General features: G+C 43.0%; 1 protein-coding gene across 2 annotated transcripts in view; it reads right to left on the minus strand.

Moving 5' to 3' along the window:
- Positions 1-15,472, minus strand: part of LOC103286030 (C-C motif chemokine 26) — a 41,245-nt gene extending 25,773 nt beyond the window's left edge. Inside the window, exons 1-3 of one of the 2 annotated variants that reach the window (XM_054714853.1) lie at positions 15,263-15,472; positions 15,060-15,174; positions 11,748-11,879 (exon numbers count right to left, since the gene is read on the minus strand). In XM_054714853.1, coding sequence (XP_054570828.1) covers positions 11,753-11,879; positions 15,060-15,174; positions 15,263-15,335 — 315 coding nt within the window. In that variant the 5' untranslated portion in view covers positions 15,336-15,472 and the 3' untranslated portion in view covers positions 11,748-11,752. Of the gene's footprint in view, positions 1-11,603; positions 11,880-15,059; positions 15,175-15,262 lie in introns of those variants that run through there. The other variant, XM_008141464.3, reaches the window with a different exon arrangement.
- Positions 15,473-18,305: the final 2,833 nt, after the last annotated feature.

Raw genomic sequence — 18,305 nt, forward strand, 5'->3', positions numbered from 1 at the left:
GGTTCTGAGAACTTCCATTTCTATCACGTTCCAGCTCTCGTTCGTGCTGCTCTAGGGACTGCATTCTGAGAACCACTACACTCATTCTGCGTATCCTAAATTGGTTTGTTCGAATAACATCCACATGAGGTCAAACTTGCATGTGAATGTTTCTACAGAGGAACTTTTAATTTAAAAAGTCACAGAAGTTAAATAGCTTTCAGGCTATTTATTCTAAACATTGTCCCCGAACGCCCCCCCCCCAAGTAATATTATTATACTTAGCAATTATTAAAAATTGTATAACTGAGCTGTTTCTTTGTTAAAAAGTGATGTAAGACAAATTCCACTATTAGGTGTTTATTGCCTGGAATTTTCCACTAGCTGTTCTGTGTGTTCTATAATAATCCTCACATTAACCTGGAGTGACTTCTGAATCATGAGGAAAAAGTTATATTATGTTCAGTTCAATTTTAATGTTAGCATGTTTTATAGAATGCATGTTTTGAGGAATGCAGCTGCCTGTTGGATATAATTATGTTTCTAACTCTCTATATTAATTTACAAATTATTTAAGAATTATTAAAACATTGGAGTTGCCCTGGCTGGGTGGCTCAGTTGGTTGAAGTATCATCCTGTACACCAAAAAGGTGGTGGGTTCAATTCCCCATCAGGGCACATGCCCAGGTTTCAGGTTTGATTCCAGGTCAGGGTGCATATGGGAGACAACAGATCAATGTTTCTCTCTCACATCAATATTTCTCTCTCTTCCTCTCTTCCTAAAAATCAATAAAAATATATCCTTGGGTAAGAATTTTTTTAAATGCTTAAAAAACAACAAGAAAGCCCACTGCATGGGAGAATATATTTGCCAATGTTATCACCGATAAGGGTTTAATCTCCAACATTTACAGGGAACTCATACAACTTAACAAAAGGAAGATAAACAATCCAATCAAAAAATGGGCAATGAACCTAAATAGATACTTTTCGAAAGAAGACAGAAGGAAGGCCAAGAGGCATATGAAAACCTGCTCAAAGTCACTAATCATCCGAGAGATGCAAATCAAAACGACAATGAGATACCATCTCACACCTGTCAGAATGGCTATCATCAACAAATCAACAAACGACAAGTGCTGGCGAGGATGTGGAGAAAAAGGAACCCTTGTGCACTGCTGTTGGGAATGCAGACTGGTGCAGCCACTGTTGAGAACAGTATGGAGTTTCCTCAAAAAACTAAAAATGGAACTCCCATTTGACCCAGTAATCCCACTTCTAGGAATATATCCAAAGAAACTAGAAACACCAATTAGAAAGGATATATGCACCCCTATGTTCATAGCAGCACAATTTACAATAGCTAAGATTTGGAAACAGCCTAAGTGCCCATCAGCAGATGAGTGGATTAAAAAACTGTGGTACATCTACACAATGGAATACTACGCTGCAGTGAAAAAGGAGTTCTTGCCATTTGCAATAGCATGGATGGAACTGGAGAGCATTATGCTAAGTGAAATAAGGCCAGTCAGAGAAAGATAAATATCACATGATCTCACTCATTTATGGAATATAATGAACAACATAAACTGATGAACAAAAACAGATCCCGAGACAGAGCAGCATCAGTCAGACCATCAAACCTCAGAGGGAAGGTAGGGGAGGATGGGGGTAAGGGGGAGAGATCAACCAAAGGACTTGTATGCATGCATATAAGCCTAACCAACGGACACAGACACCAGGGGGGTGAGGGCATGAGGGGGAGGGATGGGGGGGGGGGTAATGGGGGAATAAGGACACATATGTAACACCTTAATCAATAAAAAAATTAAAAAAAAAGGATTGTTGTCCTAGCAGGTTTGGCTCAGCGGATAGAGTGTTGGCCTGTGGACCCAAGGGTCCCGGATTTAAGTCCAGTCAAGGGCATATACCTCAGTTGCAGGCTCCTCCCTGGCCTGGGCCCTGGTTGGGGCTTGTGCAGGAGGCAACAAATCTATGTGTTTCTTTCACATCAATATTTCTCTCTGTCTTTCCCTCTCTCTTTCACTCTCTCTAAAAATCAGTGGGAAAATATTGTCGGGTAAGGATTAAAAAAAAATTGTTAACATATTAGAATATTTGATGATCCAAGACACTTCATACCACCACCAATAATTAATAGGAATTAAATAAGAACCTATCACTGGAAAATTATTTATTATAGAGGTTTTCATACATAGTCCAAGAACCCACCCTAGTTGATTCCCAGAGACCCTGCCTCACCCAAATTTCAGGCCCACCCAAGCTGTTTCCAGTGGCTTTACTGTAGGAATGGCCTGTCTTGGCTCATGCTTCAGATTTTCCTAAAATCTCTCAAACAAGCAGCAACTGGCCTCAGAGAGACCCGTGCCTATTGCTAAGTGGCCCCAGGCCTGCCACTGGCAGCAGCCGGCCTTGGTTCACAGCTTGGTCTCACCTGGGCACCTCCAAGGCCAGTACAAGAAGCAGCCATCTGCATATCACTTTGTAGTTCATGCCTGGTAACTTAGGCAGAACACAGGCAGTGACTGATCTTGGCCTGCACCTCCCCGAAGAACCCAGAGCCAGTACCCTAGTGGACAGCTTCAGACCACGTTGAAGCACCACCATCCAACCACCTCCATAAACAACACACTCAAGGATGGACTCAGCAGGTACCAAAGCCCTGCTGAAGTAAGTCCTGCTCTGCGTGGTGCATCCCTGCACAGCTGATCCTCCAAGGTGGTTGGAGATTGGTGGTCAGTGGTCACAGCCAGTCCTTTTAGCTGATCAGATTGAGTAAATCCCTCCCACTGACATGCCAATAGCAATCAAGACTCAACTACAATAGGAGGGTGTACAGTCCACATAAGGAGACCACCTTGAGTGCCAGCTGGGGTGTTTGGGGAGACTGTTCCATTGAACCCTACAGGACACCTACTACATTAGGCCATGCTACCAAACCTGGGAGACATAGCAGCTTTATCTAATACATAGAAAGAAACACAGGGAGGCAGCCAAAATGAGGAGACAGAGAAGCATGGCCCAAATGAAACAACAGAACAAGACTCCAGAAAAAGAACTAAACAAAATCGAGATAAGCAGTCACTAGATGCAGAGTTCAAAACATTGGTTATAAGGATGATCAAGGAACTTAGTGAGGACCTCAACAGCATAAAAAGAACCAGTTAGAAATGAAGGCTACATTAACTGAAATAATTTACAGGGAATCAATAGTAGAAGAGATGAAGCTGAGAATCAAACCAGCAATTCAGAATATAAGTAAGCAAAAAAACACCTAATCAGGGAAGAAAAAAAAAAAAAAGAGGGTAGTGTGAGGAGCCTCTGGGACAACTTTAAGCATATTAACATTCACATCATGGGGGTGCCAGAAGAAGAAGAGAGAGAGTAAGAAATTGAAAACTTATTTGAAAAAATAATGACAGAAAACTTCCCTAACTTGGTGAAAGAAACAGACAAACAAGTCCAGGAAGTGCAGAAAGCCCCAAACAAGATGAACCTAAAGGGGCCCACACCAAGACACATCATAATTAAAATGCCAAAGGTTAAAGACAAATAAGGAATCATAAAAGCAGCAAGAGAAAAACAGTTACTTCCAAGAGACCTCCCATATGATTGTCAGCTGATTTCTCAGCAGAAACTTTGTAGGCTAGAAGGGAGAGGCAAGAAATATTAAAAATGATGAAAAGCAAGGACCTACAACCAAGATTACTCTACTCTGCAAAACTATCATTTAGAATTGAAGGTCAGATAAAGAGCTTCCCAGATTAAAAAAAAACAAACACCTAATTTGTTCATCACCACCAAAATAGTATTATATAAAATGTTAAAGGGTTTATAGAAGAAGGAAGAGGAGGAGGAGGAGGAGGAGGAGGAGGAGGAGGAGGAGGAGGAGAAGGGAAGATAAAAAATATGAACAATAAAATGGCAAAAATACATATCTATTAACAATTGAATCTACAAGCAGAACAGAAACAGACTTATAGATATAGAGAACTTTTTGTTTGTTGCCAGATGGGGAGGAAGGGTGAAAGGATTAAGAAATACAAATTGGTTGTTACAGACTAGTCATAGGGATGTAAAGTACAGTGTAGGAAATATAGTCAATAATCTATAATAATAAAAGCATAATATGCTAATTAGACCAGAGAGCCGAACGGACCTTTTGGACATCATTCCGGATGAAGCCATAGTGGCGGGGGCCAAGGCAGATGCGGTAAGGGTGATCAGGCAGGCAGGTGAGCAGTTAGAGGTTATGAGGCAGGCAGGCAAGTGGTTAGGGGTGATCAGGCAGGCAGGTGAGTGGTTAGGGGTGATGAGGCAGGTAGGTGAGTGGTTAGGGGTGATGAGGCAGGCAGGCAGAGTGGTTAGGAGCCAGCGGTCCCAGATTGCGAGAGGGTGCAGGCCGGGCTGAGGAACCCTCCCACCCCCCACCCCCGCATGAATTTTGTGCACTGGGCCTCTAGTATTCTAATAACTAGGCATAGTGCTGGATGGGTGTGGGATTTATTGGGATGATCACATATTAAGTTATGTAATGTCTGGTCACTGGAGTTACAAAAAATATAATAAAAAATGAAAAGGATTGGCCATTTCGATTGGAAATAAGCGAATATTCTAGAAAAATCAATTGTACTGGACAAAAAAGCTGTTCCTAAAGTGTTAACTAAAATTTTTATTGGTAGTTCATCTCATGGTAAAATTGCATAACATATAATGAACCTAAAGCAGTCACATTTTAGTGCAAAAAAGTAAAATTTAAAAGCTATCAAGATTACAGCATAAAATTTCCAAAAGCCTCCTAATATTTAAACCAAAAAAGGGGGGATAGTAGAAAAATATCATGTAAGGAAAAATATCCTGTAAATAAATTACATCTAGAAAAATTTTACTTTAGAAAATTAACTTTCATTTGTAATGCTAACAGCAAGACACCCAGGTAAAACATACATGGTGTCAAAACAAGCCAAAGGAAAATCGTTTGGGCAAAAAAATGAAAAAGGATCGCAAGTCAAATTTATAGAAAAGATTCCTTTATTAACTTTTGGTCGAGAATATGTTTGTATATTTTCAGAAATCAACTCCAAGACCATGTGGATTCCTGCAACAGAGAGGAAATGACAGCAGTGCTCCAGCCATGAAGACAGAAGAGAAACAGTCCAGAGATGGAAGACGCTGACGATGCCTTGCCATACTAGCAGTCAGCAGATGTGCGTCACTGCAGATTTCCCAGGACCAAACCAGAGAGGGTCGGACCTGCATTACCACCATTTGTCCACCATCCAGAACTGAGATATCATTGCTGTTATCCTACCTAATAATAGACAAATATGCAAACTGACCACACCTTTGCTACACCCAAGCCAAGCCACGCCCACCAACCAATCAGGATGAGTATGCAAATCACCCCAGCCAAGATGGAGGTTAATTTGCATATCAAGACAGCGTGGAAAGAAGCCAAGAGCTGCAGAAGGGAGCAAAGCTGCGGAGAAGCAAGCAAGCCGGGGGGAGGAGAAGGGAGGAGCGGAGGCGGGGCGGGGGAGAAGGGAGGAGCACAGACGTGGTGGGGTAGAGTGCAGCAGGAAACCCTATTGCAGGATTCTTCCTGCAACGGGAACACTAGTGTACACATAAAGAACTGTTGGACATAGAAATTGGGACTCAAAAGAACTGTTGGCCCAGAAAGAAACTCACTACAGACTGATTCATTTGCCTCTCAGCATAACCATTATTGCTTGTCTCATTTTCAGTTCCTATAAGTGTATTCCTAGTATCACATGAGCTCACTCATCTAGGGGAAAAGATGAACAACATAGACTGAAGAACAAGAACAGCATCGATCAGACTGTCAGACCTCAGAGGGAAGGTAGGGGAGGGTGGGGATAAGGGAGATAGATCAACCAAAGGACTTGTGTGCTTGCATATGAGCCTAACCAGTGATCATGGACAACAGGGGGGTGGGGGCATGCGTGTGGAGGGGTTTGGGATGGGAATGGGGTGGGGGGGTTGAGGACAAATATGTGATACCTTAATCAATAAAGTAATTTTAAAAAAATGAAAAGAAATTAATACCAATTCTATATAATCACTTATAAAAAGTAGAAATTGAGGGAGCACTTCCCAATTAATTAATTTTATTTAGAATTACTGATACCAAAGACAGTAAATACAGAGAGAGAGAGAGAGAGAGAGAGAGAGAGAGAGAGAGAGAGAGAACTAAAGAACTACAGACCAATATCTCCCATGAATATAGACACAGAAATCCTTAACAAAACCTTGCAAATTGAATTAGGCAATATGTAAAGAGAAAAATCAGTAATTAAATTGATGCAGAAAAGCTTTTGAAAAAATTAACACCCATTCATGATAAGAACTCTCTAAAATAGGAATAGAGGGGAATTTCCTCAACTCATTTTTTAAAAAGTTAAAATGAAAACAAAAACACCAAAACTACAACTAACATCATACTTAATGATGAAAGGCTGCTTTCTCCCTGAGATTAGGAACAAAGCAAGGATGTCCACACTCAACAGTTATTCAATATAGTACTTGAAATTCTAGCAAGTACAAGAAAGAAAAAAAAGGAAATAAAAAGAATACAGATAAAAAAATAAGAAATAAAACTGCCCCTATATGCAGTTGACACAATTATGTGCTTATGAAATTTCAAGGAATCTACCAAAAAATTCCTAGAACTAAGCAGTGAATTCAACAAGGTCTCAGAAAACAAAATCAACATACAAAAATCCATTGCACCCACTTCACAGAATTCTATCTAATAAAGACAGAATATGTAAATTGACCATCACTCTGTGACAAAGATGGCGGCACCCACAGCCAATAAGGAGTGAATATGCAAATTGACGTGACAAAGATGGTGGTGGCCGGACTGGGATGCTTGCGTCATCGCCATGGCAATGATGCAGGCATTCAGCCCCGCCCTGGCCACTCCAGGCCTCTGGGCAGCGCACACACGAAGGTGCGGAGCGGCTGGGGTGGGGCGGGATGCCTGCTATGAGGTTTCCTAGCTATGACTGTTAGGGTCACTGAAGGTGAAATGCACTAGGCCAAAAGTGGTAAAGAATTATGAATTTATTAGGTCATCTGGAAAACCAGATGGGCTGAGCCCCATAATGGCATCAGCACCCAGGGACAGGGAGTCAGAGATTTTAAAGGACTCTAAGTGGGCTTTTTCTGGGCAGGTTCTTAGCAAGTGGAATATGGCCTAAGCAAAAGGGAATGTCAGTTGTGAAGTGGTCTAAATGTCAGTTCCCAGGGGAGGGGGTGTGGATTCAATTATTTGATTAGATATAACAATGATACTAAAATCACAAGCAACTAAAGAAAAAAATAGATAAATTAACAAATTTGTTCATTAAATGGGTACTATCAGGAAAGTAAAAAGACAACCCACAGGAGGGGAGAAAATATTTGTAAATAATATATTTAATAAGGGCCTAGTATCCAGAATATATAAAGACCTCTTACAACTCAACAATGAAAAGACAAAGGTAAAAAAATTTGAGTAGACATTTCTCCAAAGAAGATATCTAAATTACTAATAAGTACATGAAAAGATGCTCAATATTATTAGTCACTAGAGGCCCGGTGCACAAAATTCATACAATGGGGGAGGGAGGGTGTCCCTCAGCCCAGCCTGCACCCTCTCCAATCTGGGACCCCTTGGGGGATGTCCGACTGCCAGTTTAGGCCCGATCTCTGCAGGATCCGTGCAGGATTGGGCCTAAACCAGCAGTCAGATATCCCTCTCATAATCCAGGACTGTTGGCTCCCAACTGCTCGCATGCCTGCCTGCCTGATTGCCCCCTAACCACTCCCCTGCCAGCTTAATCAACGCCTAACTGCTTCCCTGCTGGCCCGATCACCCCTAACTACCCTCCTCTGCAGGCCTGGTCACCCACATCTGCCCTCCCCTGCCAGCCATCTTGTGGCTTTGGGTGCCGCCATCTTGAGGGCATGGACGTCAATTAGCATATTCCCTCCTTATTGGCTGTAGGCACTGCCATCTTTGAGGGTCTGGCAGTCAATTAGCATATTCCCTCCTTCTCCTTACTAGCTGTAGGCGCTGCCATCTTTGAGGGTGGGACAGTCAATTAGCATATTCCCTCCTTATTGGCTGTGGGCGCCGCCATCTTTGTCACGCATAAAGGTCAATTAGCATATTCCCTCTTTATTAGATAGGATAAGGGACATACAAATCCAAAGTACAGTGAGATACCACTTCACATCTTACTAAAATGAGCATCATCAAAAACAGACAATAACGTGACAGGGTATGGAGAAACTGGAATTCTCATACAGTGCTGGTAGAAATGTAAACTGATACAGCTGTTGTGGAAAACAGTTTGGGGTAGTTTCTCAAAAAGTTGAACATAGAATTACCACACACCCAACAATTTCGCCCATACATATGTACTTGTAAGAGTGAACCAGCAATCTTTTCTGTCAAAGAAAGGAGCTCACCACCATCTTAGGTCCCGCCATTTTGATATGACCTTCAGATTCTTTCAGGGGGCCACCATCTTAGGTTCTGAGATCTTGGTATGACCTTCAGGCTCTCGGGAGGGGGGCGGGTGCCATCTTAGGTTCTGCCTTACCTTTCCCTTCCTCTGAATTAGCCAATCGTGCAATAATGGGAATCCAAGCTCTGAACCCTGACCAATCAGGTCAGAGTTCAGAGTGAGGGGCAGGGCAGACCCCGCATCAGGAAATAAAACCCCATCGGACTTCCCGGTTGGTATGCTTTTGCCCATGGTTTCCAGCTGGCAGGAGCACCCTTCTTCGCAGAAGTAAATTTGCCTTGCCAATCCAGTGTCGAGTGTTTGTCTCATTCCTGCGACATTGTTGAGAGCATTTCTAACATACTCAAGACAATGAAAACATATGTTCATACAAAAACTTGTACACCAATGTACAGCATTATTCATAATAGACAAAAAATGGGGGAAGAACCAAATGTCCTTCAACTAATGAATAAACAAAAGTTGGTATGCAATGGAGTATTATTTAGCCATAAAAATGAATGAAGAACTGTTATGTGCTACAACATGAATGAACTTTGCAAATATTATGCCAAGTGAAAGAAGCCAGATGCAAAAGCCACATATTATATAATACCATTTATATGAAATGTCCAGAATAGGAAAAATCCATAGAGACAGATGTTGATTAGTATTTTCTAGGGTTGAAGGGAGGAGAGAATAGGGAGTGAATCCTAAGGGATATGTGGTTTCATTGGGGGAGGGGGGCGGTGAAAATACTCTAGAATATTAATAGTGATGATGGTTGCACAACCTTGTGAATATGCAAAAAGTCACTGAATTGTACATTTTTAAATGGTTAATTTTATGGTGTGGCAATTATTTTTCAAGAAAAATAAAATTTTAAAATTGATTATATTATGGAGCAAATGGGATAGAAATAACCCCACACAAGAACAGAAGTGCAAAAACTATTCAATGGAGAAAGAATAGTCATTTTAATAAATAGTGCTGGTGCAATTGATTATCCATAGGCAAATAAACCAACCAACCAACATTGACTTAAACCTCATACCTAAGCCCTGATTGGTTTGGCTCAGTGGATAGAGCATTGGCCTGTGGACTGAAGGGTCCCAGGTTCAATTCCAGTCAAGGGCATGTACCTTGGTTGCAGGCACATCCCCAGTAGGGGGTGTGCAGGAGGCAGCTGATCGATGTTTCTAACTCTCTATTCCTCTCTGTAAAAAGTAAAATATATATATATATATATATATATATATATATATATATATATATATATATATATATATATACTTTAAAATTAACCCAAAATGCACGATAGATTGAAATGTAAATGGAAAACTAGAAAACTTTTAGGAAAAACATAGAAAAAAATATTTGGGACCTACAGCTTGGTGGAGAGTTCGTAGGGATGACACTAAAAACATGATTCATGCCCTAACCGGTTTGGCTCAGTGGATAGAAGATTGGCTTGTGAACTGAAGGGTCTGAGGCTCGATTCCAGTCAAGGGCATGTACCTTGGTTGTGGGCACATCCCCAGTAGGGGGTGTGCAGGAGGCAGCTGATCGATGTTTCTCTCTCATCGATGTTTCTAGCTCTCTCCCCCTCTCCCTTCCTCTCTGTAAAAAATCAAATATATATATATATATATATATATATATATATATATATATCATGATTCATAAAAGGAGAAAAATAAATAAATTAAACTTCATCAAAATTCAGTCTTGTGATCTGTGAAGGACCCCATTAAGAAGATGAAAAGATAAACTACAAACTGGGAAAAAGTATTTGCAAACCAGATATTGATAAAGGACTCGTATCAAAACTCAACAGTGAAAACAAGCAGTCTAATTAGAAAATGGACAAAAACACAAGAGACATTTCACCAACGAGGATATATGGATAGCAAATAAGCACATGAGAAGCTCTATATCACGAGCCAAAAGGGAAGTGGAAATTATGACCACAACGATTTATCACTACTCACCTTTTAGAACAGGTAAAATAAAAAAAAAAAATGATGACAATACCAAATGCTAGCAAGGATGCCCAGAAACCAGACCATACATTGTTGGTTGGAATGTAAATTGGCACTGCTCATTAGTGAAAAACAATGAACTATTGACACACACAATAGTTGGATACATTGTGTGAAGTTAAAAAAAAACCCAAACTCAAAAGGTCAGATATTACTAGTATAGGATTCCATTTATATAATGTTCTCGAAATGACACGATTATAGAAGAGAACAGAGTAGTGGTTGCCAGAGGTTAATGATGGTGATGAGGTGAGGAGTGACTGACTATAAAGGGATACTACGAGGGAGATCTTTGTGGTGATGGAATATTTCTTGTATCTTGGTTGTAACGGTGGTTACACAAATCTACACATGGATAAAATGATAGAACCACACAAACACTATATCAATATCAATTTCCTGGGTCTGATATTGTGTTATAATTATGTAAAATGTAATTGTTGGGGGAAGCTGGGTAAGAGATACACCCAAACTCTCTGTACTATTTTTGAAACTTCCTGTGAATCTATAATTATGTTTTAAATTTTTTTTTAGGCTATATAGACACAGGCACCTTAGGGTTGGTAGGTAGATAAACTCATGTTTATTAATAATACCGTATGAGAAAACACTGCCAAATATGGAGGCAGTTCACTTACCCAGCACCAACAGGCTATGAGGGGTTACACAGAATTTTCCAAGTAACATAAACTTACCTGTCCAAATAACATTAAAACATTTAATGGGCATTTTGCCAAAATGTATTATACTTGTCCATGATTTTTTGACACAAAAACATAAAGGTAGAATTCAACACCGGGGTCAGTTCAGGGGTTGGGGACCTACCAGGAAGTCAGCTGTAAATGTTGACTCAGTTTTGCCCACTAAGGTTACAGGCTCCATCCCCAGTGGGGGGCAAGCAAGAGGCAGCTGATCTGATCAATCATGTTTCTGATGATATTTCAATCTCTCTATCCCTCTCCCTTCCTCTCTCTCTAAAAATCAATAAAAACATATTTTTAAAAATATTGACTCAGTTTCTTTTCTTGGAAGAAAACTCAGGTTTATTGAATAAGAATGTTTATGAGCAAGTCAAATCTTTACAAAAAACCTTCGTCAACAAAAACTGGTAGAAAATACCTTTCCTCCCCACCAGGCCCACGGAGCCTTCTTTTGAAGAAATTCTCCATGCTCTGCCAAGGACAGCAGGGTTCAGGTGTCCTTGGGCTGAAAATTCAGCAGTGTCGAATTTTGTTGAGCTTTCAGTAACAAAATATATCTTCGCACCCATTTTTCCTTTGGTTGTGCACAGACTTTCTTGCCTTTTTTGGTAGTGAATCTGTGGGAAAGAGATGCTGACAGTCAATACTGACTTTAGCCTCCTGGAAAGGGCTGGAGAGGCAGCTGCCTGACTCATATTCCAGCCTTCCCACACCCCTGACACACGGTTCCTGCTCCCTTTTCTGGCCCTTGCCCTCCCTCCTGTCGGAAACATCACTTTCCGCTGGAAACCACGCTTCCAGGCCCACCTCCCTCAGGAAACATTTTCCACCCACTCTAGTCCAAAGAATGTACCTTGTACCCTGCCTCTTAACTCTTTTGTTTTAATCTAACAGCTTTACTGAGATATAATTCACACACCATACAATTCACTCAGCTTATATAATAAAAGCTTAGTATGCTAAGTGACCGGTCATCCAGTGGACCGTTCAACCAATCAAAGTGTAATATGCTAATGATATGCTAAGGCCGCTCAACCACTCACTATGATGTGCACTGACCACCAGGGGGCAGACAGTCGACCGGTCAACCAGTCGCTATAAGTTTGCTCCTGGGGCCTGGATCGGGATTGAGCAAGATGGGCTGGACACACCCTGGAGCCCTCCCGCAGTCCCTCCCCAGCTGGCCAACCTCCCACGTCCCTCCCTGGCCCCGATTGTGCACCGGTGGGGTCCCTTGGCCTGGTCTGCACACTCTCACAATCTGGGCCCCTCGGGGGATATCAGAGAGCCAGTTTCGGCCCAATCCCACAGGCCAGGCTGAGGGACCCCACTGGTGCACAAATTCATGTACCGGGCCTCTAGTTTAAAGTATATAATTATCACTCAGTGGTTTTTAGTATATCCATAGATGGAACAACCATCACCACTATCAATTTTAGAACATTTGCATCACCCCCAAAAAGAAACCTTATAAACATTATGCCACTTAATTCATAACCACATTATCGTGGGTTGTTTGCCATGATTCCTGCATTCCTTATATATGATTCCTGATTTCCACTGTGATCGCACTAAGAAGGGGGTTGTGGTTAATGTCCCTGAATCTCCTCCAGCCTCATGCACCCTGAGCGTCAGACATGACGAGAGCATAGATGGGGTCGTTCTAGCCTGGAGCACCTTGCAGCGCCCAGCAATGTTTTCAGGGCTCTCAGAAGGGCCCCAGGGCACACAGGGGAGAAAAGCCAAGAGAATGGAAAATAAGAGAGAGGAAGAACTTTCTGGACAAATGAAAGCATGCCATTGCTCCTATTGAGAGATGGAGGTCTATGTTCTCACCCCTTGAATTTAGGCCAGCCTTAGTGGCTCGTCAGCCAACAGAGTATAATTCACACACCAGAGGTGACATTGTGTGACTTCATAGGCTAAGTCAGAAGAGATGGTGGAGCTTCTGCCTGGTTTTACTGGATCATCTATGCTGCAGCCTTGAACCACCTTGTAAGGAGTCCTACTACCCCAGGTCACCATACTGTGAGGAAGCCCGAACTAGCCCAACAAAGAGACCACACAGAGAGGCCCTGAAGAGAGAGAGATGCCATGAGCCCCAGCTGTTCCAGCTCCAGCACCATCGGACCACAAACACCCAGCCAAGCCCTGTGGAATTTTGGATCCACAAAAACCTCTCACCTTCCCTTTACAGGAAACTTGACTTGCCCAAGGTCACACAGCTTGTAAGTGACAGAGCCATTGCTTTGAGTCCAGCTCAGGGCTCTTTGCCAGCTGCTGGTTAAGTGTTGATGACCTTAAAGCACCAGAAAGCCAATTAAGACACAAATGAGAGGCCCATAGCATCCTGAGCCCCAGAGAACCCCCATCCATATCTAGGCTCTTGAGTGTCTCTTTCCCTTCCTTAACTGTCTCAGAATGCTGGCATTCAGGTTGCCCTCCAGAACCCCTTCTTCCTCTCTGCACCATTCTCTCATGCTCAGGAACCCATGTCCAGGGGAGCCGTGACCTGCTGCTCCCTGTGTAGTTGCACTTGAAGATGTTTTTGTTGAATCTTGGTAACTTGGGTTGTCACCCTACCTCTGCATGTGGCAGTGATGTGCCCAAATTCTGCCACTTACACAACATTTTTTGAACATTCACTGCGTGTAGACACAGCAGTAAATGCTTTGCACATAGTAGCTCATTTAGTCCTGCCAGGGAGCCTGTGAGATGTGTGTCCTCACTCCTGCTACCAATGAGCCCGGCATGACCTGGCTCCTATTTACCCGTCTGCCTGGTCAGTGACATGTTCATCCTCCTTCCACTCGCCTGCTGCTCCCTCTGCCTGGCACACCCATGCTCCTTCCTGCCCCCTTTACCCAGGCCACTCCCACTGTTCCTGAGGGTCAGTGTAAATGTCACTCCCTCAGGGGGATCTCCCGACACCGAGTGAGGTCCTCCAGTGACTATGCTACAGAGTGGCAGAATAGGCTGCTGCAAAATATGCCACTTTGGCATAAAGATTATTTTGAGCTAAAGGCACTTAAAAATAAATCTGGTACAAGAAGGGCTCTCTGACCTCCTCCTCTCTTCCTGGAAGCAGGAGATAAAACCCCTCTGTAAAAAATTGTCCTCCCTGTACCAGGAGGAAAAAAACATTTTTGTTACCAGAAATAGGGAGTCAAGGCCAAGAGAATTCTGTAGAAACAGAGCTTGGTAAGATAACTCTTATCATCCTTTACGGCCTCCCCCATACATTTTAGTTACTTTCCCACACTTGCCTCTCTTTATTTTAGTATAAATGCATTTAAGTTTTGCCACTTTGGGGAGGTATTCATTTTCCTATGAGGGCTTCTCGTACATGTGAAATCTGTACACTTTTCTCCTATTCATCTGTCTATCAATTTAATTCTCAGGCCCAGCCTAAGAGGTTAGAGATAAAGTTTTGCCTCCCTCTCCTGCTGTCCTTCCTGCTGTCCCCTTCAAGCACCTATCACAACTGAGATAATCTATTTTGTGAAAATGTCTCTTAATGCCCCCTTTCTTATGCTAGATGTAAGGTCTATAAGGGCTGTCTTGTTTGCTCTTTTATACTCAGCACTTAGCACAGTGCCTGGTACATGCCTGGCACAGGATAGGGAAGTGAGGAAACCAAAGCGGAGAGTCACACTTGTTAGCGGCAGAGGAAGGATAACAACCCAAGTTCCCAGGTTCCCATCCTGAAGCTCATCCTGGCACTGTAGGGGCCTGGCTTGCACCCACCCAACTACACGGCTGTCAGGGACCCTAAAGCCCAGATGAGAAATACTCACATCACAGCCTTCTGGGAGCAGCTGCTCCTAGTGAATTCATAGCTTTGCACCAAGTTCCAGGGAAGGGTCCTTTGGATGAATTGTAAGCAGCAGTATTTGGCCACCTCACTGCCACCTAAAAAAACAGCGAAAGGAAGGAGATTGGAGACACCCCTTTGCTTCTACTCCTAGTCATCCCGAAAGGGAGTGGGGCAGCTACATACGTGGGGCAGCTCCAAGAAGGACACTCAGGAAGAAAAGTAGGAGAACCGGGGGAGCCGTAGGGAAGCTCTTCATGGTGCTGCAAACCCTTCACAGCCTTCTCCCCAATTCCTCCTGTCCTGACCAGACACCCTTTTATGGGGCCAGGTGGTCCCTGAAGATAATTCCAGCTAAAATGAGTAATCTGGTATCCTTGAGAAGATTGAAAAGTGAGACAATATCATGGGTGGAGGATATGGGAGGAGCAGATGGGAGGAGCCGGCATGCAACTGAGAGCCTGGCCCAGTTTTATGTCACCACTTTCTCCTCTGAAAACAGAATGAAATGAAATCATTCCAGCAAACTGACCTAAAATCCTTTACCACACCATTAGTTGTTCCAGGTAAATACCTGGTTCTTGGCTGAAGCTTTCTTTGCTTTATAAACATTGCTTATCTCTTGGTGAGGTCTGACCAGTCTCGGGACGTGTGTAGGGCAGCCTGACCATGGCAATGGACGTTCAAGAATGAGGCTCCGGATCTCTGCCTGTTTCTCATCGTGGTGCAGATCAAGGTGAAGAGGAGAACCCCATGCAGGAGCTTCACACCTGAAAGCTCTGCTGACTCAGCCAGCCAAAGTCCTGGAGAAGCTCCCAGGCCAGATCCCCGTGTTCTCCAAAGCCAGATACACCGTCAGCTCCTTTGGCATCAGAAGAAATGAAAAGGTTGCCGTCCACTGCACAGTCCATGGGGCTCAGGCAGAAGAAATCTTGGAAAGGGTCTAAAGATGTGAGAGTATGAACTAACAAAAAAATAACTTCTCAGATACTGGGAACTTTGGTTTTGGGAACCAGGAACACATCAATCTGGGGGTCAAATATGACCCAAGTATTTGTATCTACAGCCTGGATTTTCATGTGGTGATGGGTAGGCCAGGTTTCATCATTGCAGACATGAAATGTAGGACTGGCTGCATTGGGGCCAAACAGAATCAGCGAAGAGGAGGCCATGTGCTGGTTCCGGCAGAAGCAGGATGAGTTCATCCTTCATAAGTTCCTGTTTCTATACAAAAAGCCAAAACCATAGTTTTAGTGAAATGTAAAAAAAGAACAAGAATATGCCTCCTATGTTCTTTTTTATTTTATTTTTTAAATATTTTATTGATTTTTTTACAGAGAGGAAGGGAGAGGAATAGAGAGTCAGAAACATCAATCAGCTGCCTCCTGCACAACCCCAACTGGGGATGTGCCCGTACCAAGGTACATGCCCTTGACCAGAATCGAACCTGGGACCTTTCAGTCTGCAGGCCGACGCTCTATCCACTGAGCCAAACCGGTTTCGGCGCCTCCTATGTTCTTAGTATCACACACACATCACCTCCCACAGGGTGCCAGAGCTGCTTGGGGGCACTTGGAACTATCTCATGTGGTATAGAGCATTAGCCAACAGTGCCAAATATCAACAGTACAACTCATTAGTCAACAGAGCCAAATATCAACAGCACAATGATTGAAAATTTTTTTGGGAGCCAAATTTTTTAAACTTAAACTTCTTCTAATGCCACTTCAAAATAGACTCGCCCAGGCCGTGGTATTTTGTGGAAGAGCCACACTCAAGGGGCCAAAGAGCCTCATGTGGCTCGTGAGCCACAGTTTGCCGACCATGGGAGAGGATCCCAAGCCAGACAGAACACAACTGCCCAGAGTCTTAGACATACTTTTCCCGGGCCCTGCTTTGCACCTTTTGAGTCAGGCTCTTGATGGGGGCTGGGAATGGGCAGGGACCAGAAATCTATATTTTAGCCAGATTTGGCTGACACAGAGAAAGTGAATTCCCAAAATTTCTGGCAGTGACTTTTGCCAGAAAAGTCTTAGGGAGGGGTTGATGAGGTTTTCAGATCCGTGTTTCATGATTATCTATGCTCAGTTATTTTAAGTCCTGATATGACCCCAGACTTTAAAATTCTGAAATTAAGATTAAAAAAAAAAAAAAAAAAAAAAAGGCCACTCACTACTCATCTTGTGCTGGGGTTCTTGTCCCAGCATTAAGAAGAGGTTCAGCAATCTGGAGAAAGACTGTGCGTAGATTAAGGAGGAGTCCAGAGACAATAGTTTTGAAAGGCATTGGGGGTCAGAGGAGCTTCAGCTAAAGGAGCTAAAGATTCCCCTTGACTCAGGACCCTTGCTTTTTATTCACACAGTTTTTCCTAAGGCAAGGTGGAGATAATACACTTCAAAGGGTAGGGTACAGAAGCATTGACAGATTGGGGAATAGCCTACAGCTGTTCAGGTGTTTGGCCAACAGGAGGCAATAACATGTAGATTAAGATGCCCTGAGCTGTCTGGCAGCCGACAGCCATCCTATTCAGGTTTGGGGGAAGTGCCCTTTAGACACTCCAATAGGTAATTACATATGTGACTCAGTCCTTGTTGAGCCCCCAAGTTTCATCAACCTTTTGATAAAACTCTTGTAATTATGACATGCTGGAATTGGCTCCCGGCAATCTTGAACCTTAGACTTTTTCCAGGCTAGCTGGCATTTTTCAAATACATCCCAGACAGTTTTAACTATTCTGAGTGATAGGGAATTCACCTTTGAACTTGGCTCAACCTAGGACAGATCTGACGGTGTGTCACAAAGTTTTCTTACATTCTTTTCAAAATTTGGCTGAGCCGAGCTGGTGTGGTCCAGTGGTTGACCCATAAATCAAGAGGTCACTGCACATGCCTAGATTTCGGGCTCCATCCCCAGTAAGGGGGGGGGGGGTTTGAACAGTTCTCTACCCCCCTCCCTCCTCTAAAATCAATCAATAAATATATTTTTAAAAAGAAATTGAGCTGAAATCTATATTCCCATTGCTTCTACTTATTGGCCCAACTCTATACAAAAATGCCCAATTTCTCTTTTCTTCTTTTAGAAGATGAGGAAATTGAGGTTCCAGCAGGTTTGAAGATGATTGTTTTAGTTTGAGTTCCCCTAGAACAGGCTCTGAGACAAGGATTCCGGTGTAAGCCGTTCAGAGGGAGGTGATTCCTGAAGACGCCATTAGAGGAAGGGGGATGCCAGG

Source organism: Eptesicus fuscus, chromosome 4, assembly GCF_027574615.1.
Source record: "Eptesicus fuscus isolate TK198812 chromosome 4, DD_ASM_mEF_20220401, whole genome shotgun sequence".
Taxonomy (NCBI): Eukaryota; Metazoa; Chordata; class Mammalia; order Chiroptera; family Vespertilionidae; genus Eptesicus; species Eptesicus fuscus.